The sequence below is a fragment of the Suncus etruscus genome, chromosome 3 (genome assembly GCF_024139225.1).
Source record: "Suncus etruscus isolate mSunEtr1 chromosome 3, mSunEtr1.pri.cur, whole genome shotgun sequence".
Taxonomy (NCBI): domain Eukaryota; kingdom Metazoa; phylum Chordata; class Mammalia; order Eulipotyphla; family Soricidae; genus Suncus; species Suncus etruscus.
The window spans coordinates 135,515,013-135,534,612 of NC_064850.1; the positions used below are offsets into that span (position 1 = coordinate 135,515,013).

The 19,600-nt window shown below is 40.6% G+C and overlaps 1 protein-coding gene across 1 annotated transcript in view; it reads left to right on the plus strand.

The window, feature by feature from the left end:
* Positions 1-19,600, plus strand: part of RAB31 (RAB31, member RAS oncogene family) — a 149,651-nt gene that overhangs the window by 75,109 nt on the left and 54,942 nt on the right. The window contains exon 3 of the mRNA XM_049770149.1: positions 7,394-7,475. Coding sequence (XP_049626106.1) covers positions 7,394-7,475 — 82 coding nt within the window. The remainder of the gene's footprint in view (positions 1-7,393; positions 7,476-19,600) is intronic.

Here is a 19,600-nt window from a genome sequence, read left to right on the forward strand (position 1 = left end):
GCTAGAGGGAGACAGAGCACCTCCTCTGTGTCCCATAAAAGCTGAACAGAGGACTGAGCACCGGAAGCTGTATATCCGGTGGTTGGATGAGATGTGGCGCTCGGTAACTCAGCTCCTCTGTGTGCCCTGAAAGATGAATCAGGACAAGCAGGGGACTGAGTGATGACGCCTGGCAGCTGGATGGGATCTGGCTGTAAGAGGGGGGCGGATCACTTGTCCCTGAAGCTGGAGTAAGTTTCAGCATGCCGTATACTGGCGTATGATATGACCCCCGACTTTTAAGAAGTTTTTCATCTGTTAAAAAGTCTTCTTTTTTTTTTTTAATAATTTTTTTATTTTGAATTATGAGAACAAAAGATGCAAAGAAAGAGGATAAGGTAAAGTTAGAGTGGAAGGACAATCACCCATAACATAATTCTCAGAAGAAGTCCCCTTGCTGATATCTTAACTTTGAACTTTCAGCCAAAGAAAGTTAAGATAAATAAAACAGAATCCATGCGCAATTACTTTGTCCCTCAAGTTCCCAGATTGTAGCACATTATAATATTTCTTAACAGCACACAAGGCAATCTAAAGCCATCAAACTTACATAACTCCTTAAACATTAGAGGCATAGTATTTTTTACATTTCCATGTACATGCATATTAGCTTAAGTTAACCTCAAATTTTAAGTGGGTGCGTTTTAAGGATTAGAGTCAAAGGAGCACAGTAAAAACGGTGTTAGAGTGGCAATTGTTGTTTGCATAGGCCCACCAAAATATGAGAGGCATGGAAAGGAATAACCTTGGCCTAAATACAGAGAGATCCTACCCCTGAAGTTTCCTGGCATAAGACCAGCTCTAGGCCTCAGGCAAGTTATCGTTCGATCCAAGACATTGTCCATAGCGCCAACACACTTATCACACAGTCTCTGTTGTTGATATCATGTTTCTGTATTAAAGATTCTGGAATCTGCATGTCCTACATTGAAGTCATGATGTGGAGTGCCTTCTCGTTTCACCTCACCATGAAAGGGCAATGCAGGAAGCCCTGTCCTGTAAGCAGGTTGTTGTTGTTAAGTCTTCTCAGTGTTAAGGGAAGTCTCTTTTGAGCAGGACGATGTCTGAGCAGTGGTAGGGTCTTCCATGGTAGAGGATTGCTTCCAGGTGATGTTATAGACAACCCTCACCATTAAGGGGCAATACAGCAAGCCCTGTCCAGTAAGCAGGTCATTGTTCTTGTTGTCTTCTCAGTGTTAAGGGGTGTCTCTTTTGAGTAGATCGATGTCAGAGCAGCTGTAGGGTCTTCCCTGGTACAGGAATGCCTCCGGGTGATGTTATATACAACCTTGGATGTTTTGTAAATGTCTTTTGTAGATCAAGGGGTAAATGGAGAATGCCCATTCTTCTGAGGCCTGTGCCAGGTCTTTATGTCAGTGTTCAGGGTGTAAGGTCTCATTGCACTACAAGATTTGTGTGTTCCCATTTCTATTAGATAAGAACTTATTGGTATGTATAGTATTTTCCCATGTTAGTGTGCCTACGCAAACAAGATATAAAGCCACGTGGTGCTATCAGATATATGGGGGCATAAGAACATTTCCAACAAGACCCATGACTTGGTTCAAACATAAGTATTAAACTGAGGGATTCTGTCACACCAAATTCCATATTGAGCAGTTCACAAAGAGAATATAAAAAACATGGGGGAGGGGATCATCACTGTATAAGAAAGTATTCAGCAAAAGTTATAGCCGTCAAAGAAAACACCCATAAAATGTTGAAAAGATATGTGTCCTTTTTATGCCTTTTAAAATAGTTGGGTGGGTGTTAACTCCAGGGCACCACTTTGGTCTGTGACTTAGGACTCAACAGTACTTAAGTTAGAAAGGGTAAAAAAGGAGTAATGATGATAGGAATTAAAGAAGTTAAAGAGAAATATGAACTTATGAAGGGGTATGCAAAAGGGCAGAGTACAAAATGGACATTCTGCATACATAAAAACATAATTCAATGATAGTGAGTACTATTAATGTTTCTTGTGAGAGTACATTAATGTTTCTTGTGAGAGTATTATTAATGTTTCTTGTGAGAGTACTATTAATGTTTCTTGTGAGAGTACTATTAATGTTTCTTGTGCGCGCGGGGCCCCCACGCGATTTTGAAAATATAGACTGGACAGAGATTACCAGTGCCAGCCAAACCTCCTCCTGCTAGACTCCTGGCTCCCAGGAAGGAGAGATCCTTCAAGAAGCTGGGAGACCAGAAGTTCAGAGCCCCACCCAGACCCTCCCTAAGGAGCTGCATGGATGATGGGGGAAGGCCTAGGGTACCTTCAAGCTCCACCAAGGTACCCAACTCACCGGCTTGCCCAGGCATGTGGCCCGGGGAAGCCCTGGAGATCTGGAGCAAGGCGGTAGAGGGGCGCTGGGGTTACCCAAGTCCCGCACCCCCACTAGGCCTGGTCAAGCAGGCCTCCGGCATGGCGGGGGCCTGCCAAACCTCCTCCTGCTAGACTCCCGGCTCCCAGGAACTAAAAAGTCTTCTTAACGTTGGAAAATACCAAAATCGATGGGACATAGCAAAAGCAGTAATTATGGTGAAACTTCCAGTAATACAGGCATACATAAGGAAAGAAGAAAAGAAGAAAAAGATAAAAACAACCAAAGGCATGCTTTAAATATCTGGAGAATTGACAACAAAGGAACCCAAACATATTAAAAAAAAAAAAAGAATAAAAGTCAGAACAGAAATCAATGCTATAGAAACCCAGATCAATACAAAGAGATTAATGAGACCAGAACTGTTTTGTTTAAAGAATCAACAAGATAGACAAACTGTTCAGTAGACTCACAAGGTAAAAAAGAGCTCAAATAAATTGATCAGAAATGAAGTGGGAGAAATTACAATGGAACTCCCAGAAATCCAAGACATCATGAGAGCTTACAGTAAACAACTTTACTCTTATAAACTAAAGACAGATTTCTGCAAAACTCAACAAAATCTTAGCAAATCAGATCCAACAGTGCATCAAAAAAATTATACATCATGATCAAATGGGTTTCATCCTGGGGATGCAAGTATTGTTCAATATATGCAAGTCATTTAACTCATACACCACATCAGTCAAAATTGAAATCATACGATCATATCAATTGATGCAGAAAAAGCATTTGACAAGATCCAACATCCATTCATGATTGAAACCTTCAGCAAAATAAGGTTGAAAGGAACCTTCTTCAAGATAGTATGGCTAAAAGATTTTCCTTTCTATTTCCCCAACTTTTGCTATGCCTATGAAAAAACTGCTACTCCCCTTTTTAGTTTTTTTGGAGCTCCTGCCTTTTTCATAGAACTTTGGGACTTTTTTTTACTTCATATTTCTGAATTTTTCTATAAAATTAAGAGATAATCTGACTTCCTCTTTTCTAAGTTGGATACCTTTGATTTCCTTCTCTTGCCTGATTGGTGCTGCTAGGACTTCTAATACTAAGTTGAATGAGTAGAGACGATAGACATCATTGCCTTATTCCTCCTGATCTCAGTGAGAATGCTTTCAATTTTTCTTTATTAAGAATAATACTGGCTATGGACTTTTTATAGTCATACTATCTTTTGTAATTTTTATTTTATTGAAGCCATTGTGATCTACAAAGTCCCTCATAGTTGAATTTCAGATATACAGTGAATCAGGGCCAATCCCACTACCAGTATCAACCTCTCTCCACCAATGTTCCCAGAGTACATTATATACCACTACTCTTTGCCCCTGGCCTGCCAGTACAACAGGCCATCTTAGTTTAGATTTGTTAAAGTTAAGTTTCTTGATTATATTGTTGTTGACTTTGGCTTAGATATTTATTTCTGTCCTTTTTTTCTCCACCAATGCACCTGAGACCACTTGGCCTCTGACCCTAATCTTTCTTTGTTCCTTTCTTCTTAATTTCATAGAAAAATACAGAAATATTAAGTAAAGCAAAGTAGTCTGTGTCCCAAAGTTCTATGAAAAAGGCAGGAGCTCCTATTTAAAAGATTAAAAAGAAAAAAACCCAAAGCCATAGTGTTCAAAACATCATGGCATTGGAAATAATACGTATGTGATGGATTCTGAGAGGGTGAAGGTTGGCACTAGTGGTGGGATTAGTACTGAAACATTGTATGTCTAAAACTTAACTATAAATAATTTTGTAAATCACAATGCTTTAAATTAAAAAAAAACAATTTAAAAAGTTTTTAAAATCAGTAGCTAAAGTAGCTGAAGCGATAGCATAGCAGTCGGGCCTTTGCCTTGAATGCAGTTTGATTTGGCATCCCATGTGGTCCCCTGAGCGTGCCAGGAGCAATTTCTGAGCACAGAGCCAGGAATAACCCCTGAGTGCTCCCAGGTGTGGCCCCAAAACAAACAAACAAACAAAATCAGTTGCTAAAGATTTACAAAAGAAAAATAGAAGGGGCAAGAGTTCACTGATTTTTTTTTTTTAGTTTTGTTTTGGGAGCACACCTGACGCAGGGACCACTCTTTGGGAGGCTTAGGGGACCATATGAGGTATAAGGTATGGAACCCAGGCTAAGTATCCCCAAGGCACACGTTCTATCCACAGTGATTTGCATGCTCTACTCTCACGTTTGAGTTCTAGCATCATTCCCTGTCAAGCTTCAACAACATAAAGATAAAACAAGTGAACAAGAAACACTAAAACAAATAACCTTTAATAAATTAGAGGAGTGATACTTCAATTTATTTTTATCACATTGGAGATTTTTTTTTTATGTGTTTGGGTCACATTTATTGCTACTTGGTGCTCAGATACCATACCATGTTGAGGATCAAACCTGCTTGCAGAGAATGCACTCAGTTCATCGAGACAGCTCTCTGGCTCTAAATAATAGATATTTAATATATTAATGTAGTCTAAATCTAAATTTCCCCAATTGTCCGCATAGTGTCTTTTCAATCTATTTTCTTCCTAATTCAGGATTCGGTACGTGTACATTTTTGATGTTTTGTCTTTCTTTACTGTTTTCTTTTTCTTTATGGGTTATTTATTGGCTTATTTATTTATTTATTGGACTTTTCCAGAGTTCAAATCCATACCTCCTGTTTGAGAAGCATGTTTTGCGGTGCTGAAACCATAGAGCTATCTCTCTGGCCCCTCTTCCTTCATATTGAAACAATCTCCATGATTTTGTTTAGTTTGCTTGCTGACAAGATACTCATTCATATCAGTCATATAATATTACAATGATTTGCCTAGTTGTTTCCTCATTATTGCACTATGTTTCCTCATTATTAAACTCATATAAAAATTTTGTTTTTTTGGTTTTTTGGGCCACACCCGTTTGATGCTCAGGGGTTACCTGGCTAAGCACTCAGAAATTGCCCCTGGCTTGGGGGAACCATATGGGATGCCGGGGGATGGAACCGCGGTCCTTCCTTGGCTAGTGCTTGCAAGGCAGACACCTTACCTCTAGAGTCACCTCACCGGCCCCTCATATGAAAATTTGTTCAGAATGCCGCATAGGTCAATATATCCTTCTATATAACTTTTTTTTTTTTTTTGGTTTTTGGTTTTTGGGCCACACCCGGCGGTGCTCAGGGGTTACTCCTGGCTGTCTGCTCAGAAATAGCTCCTGGCAGGCACGGGGGACCATATGGGACACTGGGATTCGAACCAACCACCTTTGGTCCTGGATCGGCTGCTTGCAAGGCAAACGCCGCTGTGCTATCTCTACGGGCCCCCTTTCATATATCTTATATCAGGATATTTATCATGTTCTTCTGTCCTACTTTTAGGGAAGTTTGCTATATTTAATAAAGGAAAGCTAGGAGCACTCAGTATTTCCAATTAAGGTTTTGCACAAAGAATAGGCTTGTTGAATGCATGTTAAATTTGCAATAAAAACATATGAGGTGTTTCTTCATCTGCTGAGAATTTTAAGTCCTACAATTTTGTTGTTGTTTGTGTTTGGGGACCACACACAGTGGCATTCAGGGGTTACTCCGAGCAGGCTCAGGATTCCTATATGGGATGCCAAGGATCAAAATTGGTCAACTATGTGCAAGGCAAATACCCTACCTGTCGTCCCTCTGGCCCTTATCCTTCCTTTTTTATATTCTTAAAAAAAAAAAAGTTATTATAAATGTTTGGGAAACTGCTGCCTTTATTCCTGCATTTATGTAAGCAGGATGAGAATTTTGTTGTTGTTGTTTGTTTTGGGGTTACACCTGGCAGTGTTCAGGGGTTATTCCTGGCTCTATGCTCAGAAATCGTCCTGGCAGGCTTGGGGAACCATATGGGTTGCCGAGATTCGAACCACCGACCTTCTGCATGCAAGGCAAACACTTTACCTCCATGCTATCTCTCCGGCCCCCGAGATGAGAATTTTATATCAAGTTCTTTTACTGTAAGATGAACTCATAGCATAGGTGAATAGATAATTTCCTATTTGTGTCATTGTAAGGTACAAATAGCAACTTGCCCCAATACTCTCCTCATCACGCCTTTGTTTCCTCTTGTTTGGGGTGTTACACTAGATGGTGCCCACAGGATACCTACCACTAGTAGTTTGCTCAGAGTTCACTTCTGGTGGTGTTTGGGGGTTGGAGTGGGGGAACCATTTTGTGCTTTTGATCGAATCCAGGCCTTTGGATTTTTTTTAATTAATATTTTTTATTTAAGTAACATGATTATAGTTGGGTTACAGTCACAAACGGATCTCCCCCTTCACCAATGTAACATTCCCCCCTTCCAATCTCTGCCTGTATTCGAGACAGGCATTCTACTACAGTTATTTGTTTTTAAGTTCAGTAACTTGTTTTTTTTTTTCTTAAAGGATAAGGGTAAATGAAAAAATAGTAAAGGTGTAACAGTGGCAATCGCCATTGTTTGCATAAGCCCAGAAAAATATGGGGAAAACAAAAAAAAAAGGCCTCTGGATTGTTTGTTTGTTTGTTTGTTTTGGGCCACACCCGGTGGTGCTCAGGGGTCACTCCTGGCTATCTGCTCAGAAATCGCTCCTGGCAGGCACGGGGGACCATATGGGACACCGGGATTCGAACCAACCACCTTTGGTCCTGGATCGGCTGCTTGCAAGGCAAATGCAGCTGTACTATCTCTCCGGCCCGGCCTCTGGATTTTTAAATAGGAGTTTCCTCCAGTCCTTTAAGATGTGGGCATGTTATCTTTGAACTATTAAAGCCAAATGCTTATGGAAATGCTGTTCTGAATGTATGCTTTCCTCCACAGCTTCAGTCAGATGAAAAGAATATGCAGATCATTTTCTCTAGGATAAGGGGGTATGGAGAGGCTTTTGGAGTCCTGCTGAAACAGAACTGGAATTTGTTTGAAACAGTGTTTGTGAAAAACTGCTGGAGGGTGTTTGCTAATGCATAGATATTGATTCTCTTTTTCAGGGCATCTTTTATGACCAAAACTGTGCCTTGTGGAAATGAACTCCATAAGTTCCTCATCTGGGACACTGCTGGTCAGGAACGGGTAAGAACACATCATTAATGACTTTTTAGGATAGATTTTTAGGAAAAAATTTTAGGGAAAATATTGAAATCAATTTTGGTAGCTTTCTTTGTCTTTAGCAAGACTCTTGATTACATGGAACAGAAATTGAACCTGAAATGACAGAAAAGGACACATATTCTTTGGCAATGAGGAGAAAAATGTCTAAGGGTCACCTATTTTATTTTATCTTTCTAAATATTGATAAATCTTAATAGTAGCTATTTAAAAAAGGGACTTGTGGGGCTAGAGAGATAACACAGCAGTGGGATGTTTGCCTTGCATGCGGCCGACCCAGGAGGGACTCAGTTCAATTCCCAGTATCCCACTCTGGTGGTCCCTGGCACTGCAGGACCCAGCTGTACCACAGACTCAGGCCTTTGTGTAGAACCACAGGCCACATGACTGAGAATTGAGGGCAGGGGTTCTGGATTCCTAGTACTACTTGGGAGACTACTATTCTAACATTACAACACTAAAGTTAATAATTATAGAGATATTTGGTTCAAATTTCTTCAGTTGCACCTAAGCTTCATGCTTAAATATGCTATTTTATTTACTTAATGGGCTTGAATATTGTCTTCTTTACAAAAGGAAGGATTCAGGCTATACCTGCATTTTTATTATCAGCTCAGAACAAATCAAATGTGTGGCAATATGAATTTTATTTTATATGAAAATCCTTTTCAGGAAATTAGTGGCAGGAAATGAACACTGGTGAAGGGATGGGTTTCAGAACATTGTATAACTGAAACTCAATCATCAATATTTTATAATGCTGTATCTCACAAGGATTCAACACCAAAAATTGTAAGTCCTGTAGGACACTGACTTTGCACATGGCAGACCCAGATCTGATTTCCTGCACCACATAAGGTCCCCAGAGCCCTGCCAGAAGTGATCCCTAGCACTTCCAAGTATAGCCCAAATTGAAAACAATGTTTATTTCAATATTAGGTTCCAATGATTGAGAGATAATTTAATGAACAGAGTGAATGTTTTTCTTGTAAGAGGCCCACATTTTATCCCTACACTTCTGAGTTCTACTGAGAATGACTCCTGAGCTCAGAGCTAAGTAAGATTAGGCCCCTGAGTACCACTGAGTGTGGCTTTAAACCAAAACCAATCAATCAAGAAAAATCCCCCAAACTAAGGTCTCAGCATTTAAAAATTAAGGCATTTTAAAGTGCCCCCTTTTTTCTTTTTCTTTTTTTCTTACCTTCCGACAGAACCACGTAACTTGAACCATCTTGTCCTGCCTCACAAATTGAGGGGGAAATAATGGAGGGCACCAAGACCAAACAGTCTATGAACTTTGAGTAGAAATAAAAAATGATCAGACTTAAATACCAAATCCAAAGCCAATGACAACAGAATCGATACCCAGTCTACAACAGGCTAGACACAGAAGGGACCACTTATACTAGCAGCCCAGGGGGCAAAGGAGGGGCAATATGGGATGCATGCTGGGAACAAAGGTAGAGGGAGGACAACATTGGTGATGGGAATGTCCCTGATTCAATGTCACTATGTACATTGAATACTACTGTGAATGATTTATAGTCCATTTAGGTCAAAATAAAAACTATTAAAAAAAATTAGGTCAAATTCACTGGCTTACAAAGGCCCCATTAGAATATCTTCTGTTTGGCTGCTCAAAGGAGACCACAGACCTGCACTTGAATCCCATCACACCTGCCCACTCCTGCATTGAGGTAGGGGTGTTGGGAGAGGTGCCTGCTTGGGGAATCTCTTCCCTAAATGCCCTGGTTCTCTGTGCTTAATTTGGTAATTGGGGGATCTGGAGAGGGTCTGGGCTCCCAAGTAGTGCTCAGAAGTCCAGGGCCCTTCCTGGTAATTGTCTGCCACTCATGCTGCCAGGTCACTATGAAGGCCTGAGGGTGCAGTGCTACTGGGCCTAGGGGCTCGGGGGTTTCCTGGGCTGGTTTTAGCCTAGAAACTCAATAACTAACTTTAGGGTCTCCCAAAAGGAGCCATAGTCCTTTTTAGGTATTGGGGTTATCAGGACCCTCATACCAAGACTGGGCATTACTCACATCCCTGTGCTGAGCAGCTCCCAACCTCCCACTGCCTGCTAAAGCAGGGACTATTCTGCCGGTTTAGAGGTAAGATCTCTGAGTTTACATAATTCACTTGCTCAAGCTCATACAGCCCATTAGGTGAAGTTTGCTTCCTGAGCGTTATGATTTTTGTTCTGAGGAAAAAATGATACAAAAGGTAGCCGGCTACTTGGAAGTTAATGTTATCCAAGATTTACTATCTTGGCATTCAGAGATTGTTCTTTAGATTTCATATGCATGTTGGTAATTATTTACAGTGGGTCATGTTCTGGATAACCTGATGATTTTATTGATAATACAGAGTCCCTTAAGAGAGATTTTTGTATGATTTGGATGGAGTGTGTGACATTTATTCACCTACTTCTTTTATATTTATTTTTGTTTTGGCTTTAGAGCTAGTGTTGTGCAGGGTTTACTCCTGGCTCTGTGCCCAGGGATCATTCTAGGCTGTATTTAAGGGATATATGTGGTCCTGGGAATGAACCCAGATCGGTTTTGTGCAAGGAGAGGATGGTATCTACTGTACTGTTGCTCTGACCTTTATTTTTATTTACTTATTTGGGTTTGGGGGCTTTATCCACTGGTATTCAGGGGCTACTCCTGGCTTGGGTGCTCAGAACTCCTGGTGGTGTTCACACATCATTCTTGGCAGTGCTTTGGCATCCCTGTGATGCCAGGGATTGAACACAGGCCTCCTGCATGCCAAGCATGTGCTCTGGTCCATGGGCTCTCTCCTGTCCCTTACCTAGTTTAATCTAACATACAAGACTCTGGCTGCTTTTGATGCATTTTGAAGTTTGGCTCACTTACCATCTCAAAGCAAAAGAGCAATAGATATTTTTTTTCTTACGGCTATCTTTCTAATTATTGTAATTGTATTTCCTAAAATGGGCTATTAGAGGTTACCAGTATCTGGGTATCCACTGTTGTGCCTTTTCTTCACAGGAACATCTTAATATGTTGCAGGGACGAGATAGTAATGTCAGGTGAATGCTGTCTAGAATCTTGCTGTGGAGGCCTGTGGGGCCTGGCATAGGGGTTGCCTGAGCCCTCCCACCCCCAAAGCCTGACTTTGTGTCACTCAGGCTGTCCTTGCCAGTGTCCCCGGCTGCCACCTCACAGCTCTCCAGGGATGGCAATTTTTCAATCGTTTCAGCAGCCTGTTGCCAGGCTCAGTCGTGTTTGTAATGACGTTGCCTAATGTGTGAGCTAAAAATAAATCCCCTGCTGTTGCTGACGCTTCTTGCTGTTGGTTGTGTCTCATTAACAGTTGGAGTTCATCGTAGGTGATCATTTTTTCTTAGCTTCGTAGGAATCTGCTGCTGCTCTCTCCAGCTCTCTTCATTGTAAACAATTTCTTCGATTATGATTTGACAAAATAAAGACATCTATTTTTGTGTCCTGGCATGGTGGTGTGGGTGGGGTTAATACCTTAGTGCTAAGGACTCTATCCTCTGTCCCACTGGCTGATGCAGCCACCTTCTGCCTACCAAATGTGGCCAGTTAACAGGCTATCTATTGCCTAGTAATAATTCAATGTCATATTTATGATACAGGTTTTTACACTTGAAGAGTGATTTTCCCTTTAAGCACCAGAAGTGTAAAAGGAGTCTTCCCTCATCATCTTTGTATAAGAGCTTGTTCATTCCTAAGTTTTTAATTTCATAAGCTTTAATTTTATTGGCCAATTGACCATAAATAATAGATATCCCAAAATTCTTTTACTAGAGCATATTAATCCACAGTGTCTCTGTTTTTAAAAAAAAAAGTTAAAAAAATAAGCAATACTTTTTTACCCCATTGAAAATGGGTGGAAGTTAGATACTTCACCAGAGAAAATATAAATGTGCCTGAGAGACAGTATATCAGGGAAAGCACATGTCTTGCATGCAGCAGTGTTGGCCAACCCTGGTTTAATCCCTACCACCTCATATTGTCCCATTTCTGTTTTGGGGTGGCTACACCATGTTTTTTCCTATCTGGCTTTCTTTTGATCTCCTTCCTTGGTCTTCTCTGTAAGCTAGGTCTCAGAGTCTTGCATTGCTATTAAAAATGTCTCAGCATAATAGAAAATGCAATCTGTGTTTCTAAAGGGATACTTCCAGATCATTCTTTTACTACACAATCACATCCATTGGATGACTAACAAATAGAGTCAATGTGCTGGAACCATTTTAGGTGGAATTTTTTGGGCTGCTCTCTTCATCAGAGTGACTGTACTCTCAGAAGCCAACATGGAAAAATTTTTAGGATGATTCTTATTCTTTTGTTTCTTTTGGGTGGTAATCAATGTTTAGCTTCTTGCCTTTCTAAGTAGATTGCTTGAGTTGTGAAAGTTTTATTCATAAATACTTGATTTTTTTAGGGACAGAGAGATAGTACAGTGTATAAGCAGCTTGCCTTGCTTGCAGCCAACTCAATTTGATCCCTGACACCTCATATTGTCTTCCAAGCATGAATAGGAGTAATATGGGGTAAACTCTGAGTCTTCCTTTCCCCAAACTGGAGGAATAAAACTATTATATTTGTCTCAAATAATTCAAAGGAAAATCAGTAAGTCTAATGAGGAAATTGGACACCATACCTATAGATTAAAAAATAGCCTCCCTAATATTTAGCAAGAATTATAGATTATTGAACAAAGAAAGTAAAAAGGACATTAAGCAAAATTTTGTGCAGCAAATTGTTTAGTCCTGCTGCCATCCTTCTTTTGATATGTTAAAATATTTGATGAAAAATTGAAAATAAGGGCCGGGAAGGTGGCGCTAGAGGTAAGGTGTCTGCCTTACAAGCGCTAGCCAAGGAACGGACTGCGGTTCGATCCCCCGGCGTCCCATATGGTCCCCCAAGCCAGGGGCGATTTCTGAGCACATAGCCAGGAGTAACCCCTGAGCGTCAAACGGGTGTGGGCCCCCCCCCCCAAAAAAAAAAAGAAAAATTGAAAATAAAAGAAATAGTAAATAAGACTAAGTTAATGGTACTGCATGCAACTGAGTAAACGTATTCTTATTATTGTTATTTTGGGTTTGTAGGTATAACCTATTGATGCTTGGAGGTTATTCCAGAGCTATGGTCAGTGGTCATTCCCTACCCTAAGGACCATGTGGTGCCAGGGATCAAACCCTGGTCTCTCTCATGCATGCAAATCATATGCTCCGCCCTTTGTATTATCACTCTGGCTGCATAGTAAACTGATTTTTATCTTTTTTAAGACTGAGCTATTGTAAGATTCTAATTCTGATGTTGAATAAGCCTAACTTTATTTAGAATGCTATAAATAATCCTGAAAAAAATCAATGTAAGCAGAGAGTGTGAAGTCTTTATTTTTATTTTAATTTTTCAGGTTCAAAATAATCCTACACTGAGCCGGGGGGCGGGGGGTGCCTCAAAGAGCTGAGCACATGCTTTGCCTGTGGGAGCTGCTTGTTTGATCAAGTACTACATGGTCCCAAGCACTCTAGGAAGTGATCCCTGAGCAAAGTAGCCCCTGCAAATACTGGATTTGTTCTCCCACTCTCACCCCTATCCCTACCCGAACTAAAATAATCCTAAAGTTGCAAAATTAGTACAGGAACCCTCTAGGTGGCTGGGCTTTAGTTGTAGGTCTGTTTGTTGGATAATTCAGGGGTGACCTATGGCAGTGACCCAAAAGATTCTTGAGCAATGGAGAAGGTGAGAGATCTGTCAAGGATGAACACTAGTGTCAGAAGGGCACACATAACTTCTGCCTACAATCCACTGATCAGAGCAAGTCATGGACTCATTCCAAAGTCAAGACTGTAAGAAACCTTGGGATATTTCTAAGAAAAAAAAATGGAAAAGTTTCATTCATTTGGCTTGAACATAGCATGGTTTTGGGAAGAAGTGAAAAAAAAAAAACCACGATGGTCATAACTTTGTCAACCTTAGGCTTCTGTTGGTGTCCATATCTTATACCTCATTGGACCCATTTTCTTCCAACTGGAAACCAGTTTTCAGCCATCTCCCTTGATCTTTTTCCATATACCTTTATTTTTTACAGTTCATGATGTAATGTACCTGGAAATGAGTTTCTTGTTGACAAATGTGAAACTGTAGAGAGCATATGTGATCTTCCACAACTTGAAGAATATATTCTTTACTCCCTCTTGACTGAGACAGATTCCTTCCAATGTTGGAAATAGTTTCTAAAAAGCATTTTCTAAATAGTTTCTAAAAATGAAGGAACTTTGGTGTGGTATTCCCTATTTGCTTTCCACAGAGAAGAGGGTCTCTTTCCCTGTCATCTCCTTACCCATTCTAGCCTCACTCAAAACTTCTTTTCATGAGCTTCTTTATTTATGTTTGTTTGGGAGTCACACACAGCTGTTCCTGGGGATCAAACTCAGGCATTCTGCACACAAAGCATGCACTCAGCCCATTGAGCTTTTCTCTCTTGCTCTTCATGATCCTCCTCTTTTCATTCCCTGATTCACCTTGTAAGCAGATGAATGTCCTTTTCTCTTCTGGCTAATCTGTCCTAGAGTTTCATTTATCTGTGGTGTTTATTGATTAATGACAGGGTTATCCTTTGTCTTCTAATTAGTGCATTGCTAGGCAGTCATCCTTGTTTGAATATCTTAGAGCATAATTATACAAGTCAAGATGGTAGACTGACTAAATATCCAGAGTATATGAGTTAGCCTATTTGGAACACTGTTGTGATGTGATTCTTTATTGATTAACATGTCATTAAACACTACATGACTGTATATTTATTTACTCTCAGCATATGGAATATTCTAGACCTTTAAAGGATAAGGTGCTCCCAAGCAGTTTATGGAGGGGAGCTTCACTGGAAATACCAGTCCTGAAAGCTCTGTGCTAGGGCCCAGTGATGTCATGGTGCTTAGCCCAGCCATTTTCAGGCCACCAGGACAAATTGTGCAATGCTCAGGGGCCCTACAAGCCACACTTGGTGGTGCTCTGGAACTGTTCTTCAGTGGGGCTGTAGGAGCCATGTATTTCTGGGGATTGAACTCAAGGCATGCATGCAAAATTTATTTTGTGACTTTTGAGATATTTCCCTGGTTCTTCTTATTTTATTTTTTTTCTTAAAAACAAGCCTATTGATTGATTGATTTGTTTTTTTTTGTTTTTTTTTTTTTTAAATTTATTTAAACACCTTAATTACATACTTGATTTGGTTTTTTTGGGGGGGAAAACACGCCTATTGATTATTGAGATATAACCCACTTATCATACCATTCACTTGTTTAACATTTACAACTTAGAGGATCCTAGACTATAAGAAATTGTGCAATCATCACAATAAATTTTAAAATATTTAAAAACATCATCCCTAAAAGAAACCATGAACCCATGAGCTGTGATTTCTCATTTCTGGGGAATTGGCCTGTTCAGGACATTTCATATAAGTGGAATTCTGCATTTGTGGGGTTTTAGGGTTAACTGGCTTTTTCGTTTACTATGGTGTATCCAGGTCAAAGCCTGGTTTTTTTTTTATAGTGACTGAATAGTATCCTGCTGGATATATATATATATATATATATATATATATATATATATATATTCTACATCTTCTTACCAAGGATAGTCATTTGGATTGTTTCCACTCTCTAACTATTGTGAGTAATGCTATGAACACTTATGTGTAAGTTCTTATGCAGATGTTTCTTTTTCTTTATTTGTCTCTTGGGTATCTATCTATCTATATATGAAATGGATGGTACCTTTGGTAACTGTGCTAAAACTGAGCAACTCCTAAACTGAGTCTTTGTCAGCCATGTTTTTCTGTTTGTTTGTTTGTTTGTTTGTTTTTAATTTTTAGGTCACATACATGGTGCTTAGGGATTATTCCTGGCTCTAAACTCAGGAATTACTTCTGACAGTGCTTGGGGGAACCATAATGGATTCTGGGAATCAAACCCAGGTCAGCCATGTATAAGGCAAGCTCCCAGTCATGTGTACTATTGGTCTGGCCCCATACATCAGTCATATTTGTTCGTATTTCTTTGTAGTCTCATCAATACTTGCCTTTTGTCAAGTCACAAAGAACTACTTGTTTCTGTTATTCTAAGAGTTTTATAGTTTGGGCTCTTCCATGTAACTATTTTGTTAAACTATTTCGCTCTTCCATGTAACTACTTTGTTAAATTTGTGAATTTCATATGGAAGGGGTCAGTTTCAGCTCTGGTGTGTTGATGTATGCTATGCACAATCAGTGGCCCAGTACAATTTGTATGGGCCCCTTAGCAGAAATTCTTTTTTTTTTCCCTTTTTTTCGGGGGGGGGGGGGAGGCACACCTGTTGGCACTCAGGGGTTACTTCTGGTTCTGTGCTCAGAAATCACTCCTGGCTTGGGGGGACCATATGGGACGCCGGGGGATTGAACCGCAATCCGTTCTAGGCTAGTGCTTTCAAGACAGACACTTTACCTCTAGTGCCATCACTTCAGCCCCTCTTTTTACTTCTTTACTTAAGCACCATGATTACATACATGATTGTAGTTGGGTTTCAGTCATAAAAAGAACACCTCCCTTCACCAGTGCAACCTTCCCACCACCACTGCCCCCCATCTCCCTGGCCCCCATCTCCCTCCTTCCCCACCCACCACCTGTATTCGAGACAGGCATTCTACTTATCTCACTCATTAACATTGTCATCATAGTTAGTGTAGTCATCTCTCTAACTAAACTCATCACTCTATGTAGTGAGCTTCACATGGAGAGCCAGTCCTTCTAGCCCTCATCTCTGTTGTCTCTGGGCATTATTACAATAATGTCTTTTGTTCTTTAAAACCCACAGATAAATGAAACTACTCAGTGTCTATCTCTCTCCCTCTGACTTCTTTCTTTTTTTAGTATAAAATACTTATTTAATTACCACGACTACAAGCATGATTGTAGTTGGATTTCAGTCATAAACAGAGCACCCCCCTTCACCAGTGCAACATTCCCACCAACAATGCCCCCCTCCCTCCATTCCAACCCCTACCTGTATTCAAGAAAGGCATTCTACTTCTCTCACTCTTTAAGATTGTCATGATAGTTGTTAGTGTAGTTATTTCCCTAACTGCACTCACCACCACAGTTCACTTTGTGGTGAACTTCATATTGTGAGCTGGTCCTTCTGACCCTCATCTCTATTGTCTCTGGGCATTATTACAATAATGTTCTTAATTTTTCTTAAAACCCATAGATGGGGGCCGGGCGGTGGCGCTGGAGGTAAGGTGCCTGCCTTGCCTGCGCTAGCCTAGGATGAACCGCGGTTCGATCCCCCGACGTCCCATATGGTCCCCCAAGCCAGGAGTGACTTCTGAGCGCATAGCCAGGAGTAACCCCTGAGCGTCACCGGGTGTGGCCCAAAAACCAAAAAAAAAAAAAAATAAATAAATAAAAAAACCCATAGATGAATGAGACTATTCTGTGTCTATCTCAATCCCTCTGACTTATTTCACTCAGCATAATAGATTCCATGTACATCCATATATAGGAAAATTTCATGAGTTCATCTCTCCTTGATGGCTGCATAATATTCCATTATGTATATGTACCACCATTTCTTTAGCCATTCATCTGTTGAAGGGCATCTTGGTTGTTTCCAGAGTCTGGCTATTGTAAATAGTGCTGCAATGAACATAGGTGTGAGGAAGCATTTTTGTATTGTGTTTTTGTGTTCCTAGGGTATATTTCTAGGAGTGGTATAGGATCATAAGGAAGCTCAATTAACATATTGTTTTCTCCATATTGTTTTCCATTGTTTTTAACATTGTTTTCTTCATATTGTTTTCCATAAAGGCTGGACTAGATGACATTCCTACCAGCAGTAAATGAGAGTTCCTTTCTCTCCACATCCACCAGCACTGATTGTTTCTTTTTTTTTTTTTTTTTTTTTTTGGTTTTTGGGTTTTGGGTTTTGGGTCACACCCGGCAGCACTCAGGGGTTACTCCTGGCTTTATGCTCAGAAATCGCTCCTGGCTTTATGCTCAGAAATCGCTCCTGGCAGGCTCAGGAGACCATATGGAATGCTGGGATTCAAACCACCAACCTTCTGCATGAAAGGCAAATGCCTTACCTCCATGTTATCTCTCTGGCCCCAACTGATTGTTCTTGTTCTTTGTGTTGTGTGCCAGTCTCTGTGGTGTGAGACAACCTCATTGTTGTTTTGATTTGCATCTCCTTGATGATTAGAGATGTGGAGCATTTTTTCATGTGCCTTTGGCCATTTATGTTTCTTCTTTGAGAAATTGTCTGCTAATTTCTTGTCCCCATTTTTTGATGGGGTTAGATATTTTTTTCTTCTTAAGTTCTGTCAGTACATTCTATATTTTTTATATTAGCCCCTTATCTGATGGGTATTGGGTGAATAGTTTCTCCCATTCTGTGAGTGGCTTTTGTATCCTAGGCACTATTACCTTTGAGGTGCAGAAGCTTCTCAGCTTAATATAGTCGGTTTATCTCTGCTTTCACTTGTTTGGAGAGTGTTGTTTCCTCCTTGAAGATGCCTTTAGTCTCAATATTATGGAGTGTTTTACCTACATGTTGTTCTATATACCTTATGGTTTCAGGCTTGATATCAAGGTCTTTAATCCATTTACATTTGACCTTTATGCATGGTGTTAGATGGAAGTTGGAGATTGCTTTTTCGCAAGTGGCTAACCAGTTGTTTCAACACCACTTGTTGAAGAGGTTTTCCTTGCTCCATTTGCATTTCTTGTCCCTTTATCAAAGATTAATTTATTGTATACTGGGGCACATTCTCAGAATACCCCCAATACCACATATGTCCCCTAGACCCACCAGGAGTGATCCCTGAGCACAGAGCAAGGAGTAAGACCTGAGCACCATCAGGTGTGGCCCAAAAACTTAAAAATGAAAACAAAACAAATAAAAACAAAATATTCTTGAGGTCAGAGATATAGTACAAGAGATAAATCATTAGCCAACCCTGATTTTCTGACACCACAGATAAACCCACAAAATCTTGCCAGTAGTCACAGGAGAGCATGGAATCAGGAATAGCCCATGAGCGCAGCCTGGTTAGTCCACAACCCCTCAGCTTCTCCTCAAACCAAAATAGTAGTAGATGACTTTGTAGCTGACTTTGGTTTGTTTTATTTTTGTCTAACATTATCTAACCTAGAACCAAGATTTATTTATTTAATGCCTGTGTCTAAAGGTAATATAATATCCTGAACCTCGTGATTTAAAAAGCATGCAGTGATTTTCCTAGTATACCAGTCCTTTGGTTAAAGCTCTCCAAAAAAAAGCGCAGACACCTAAAATATAACAAGCATTTTCATCTGTACTCCCTATGCCTCCATGTTTGTATAGTCTTTATTCCTTAATCACAATTTTTTTTGTCCCCTAGACACCCAATGAAGGAACAACCATGCTTTGCCCTAGGGTTGGCTTTGTGATAGATGCAATCATGAAATCCAGGCTGATTAGCTAAAGAGCCTGCTCTTCTCCTTTCACTTCATTTTGCCAGCACCTCTGGTTAGGTAATTGGAGAAATTGTGTTGGAGGCACAGGGCTGCAGCAGCAAAGCTGTGAGTGCTGCTCGGGGCTTTTGGGAAAGAAAGAACTGAAGAAGGCAAATGCAGAGGTCAAGCTCAGGCATCACAAACATCAAAGGAAGTGCATTCTCTCTCTCTCTCTCTCTCTCTCTCTCTCTCTCTCTCTCTCTCTCTCTCTCTCTCTCTCTCTCTCTCTCTCTCTCCTTCCCTCCCCCACCCCACCCCCACCCCCACCCCTGAGTTTGCGGTATTCACAGGCTGCTTGCTCATGTCAGGAGGAATTTTTTTTTTTTTTACCTTCGGAAGTGCTGGAAGAATGGGGCCTCTGATGGGCGCAGAATGAGTGGTTCTGTCTGTTGTGCCTGGCTTGCCCTGCAGCTGCTGGAAATCCAGGTTCAGCTATGCAAGGCACAAGCTACTGACACACAGCCAAGGATGCCTCCCGACACGATGCATGGAGACTTGCCTCACCCACCCTCCCAACACCCACAACTGGGAGATTCCATTCTCCTGAGAATGGCCCTTC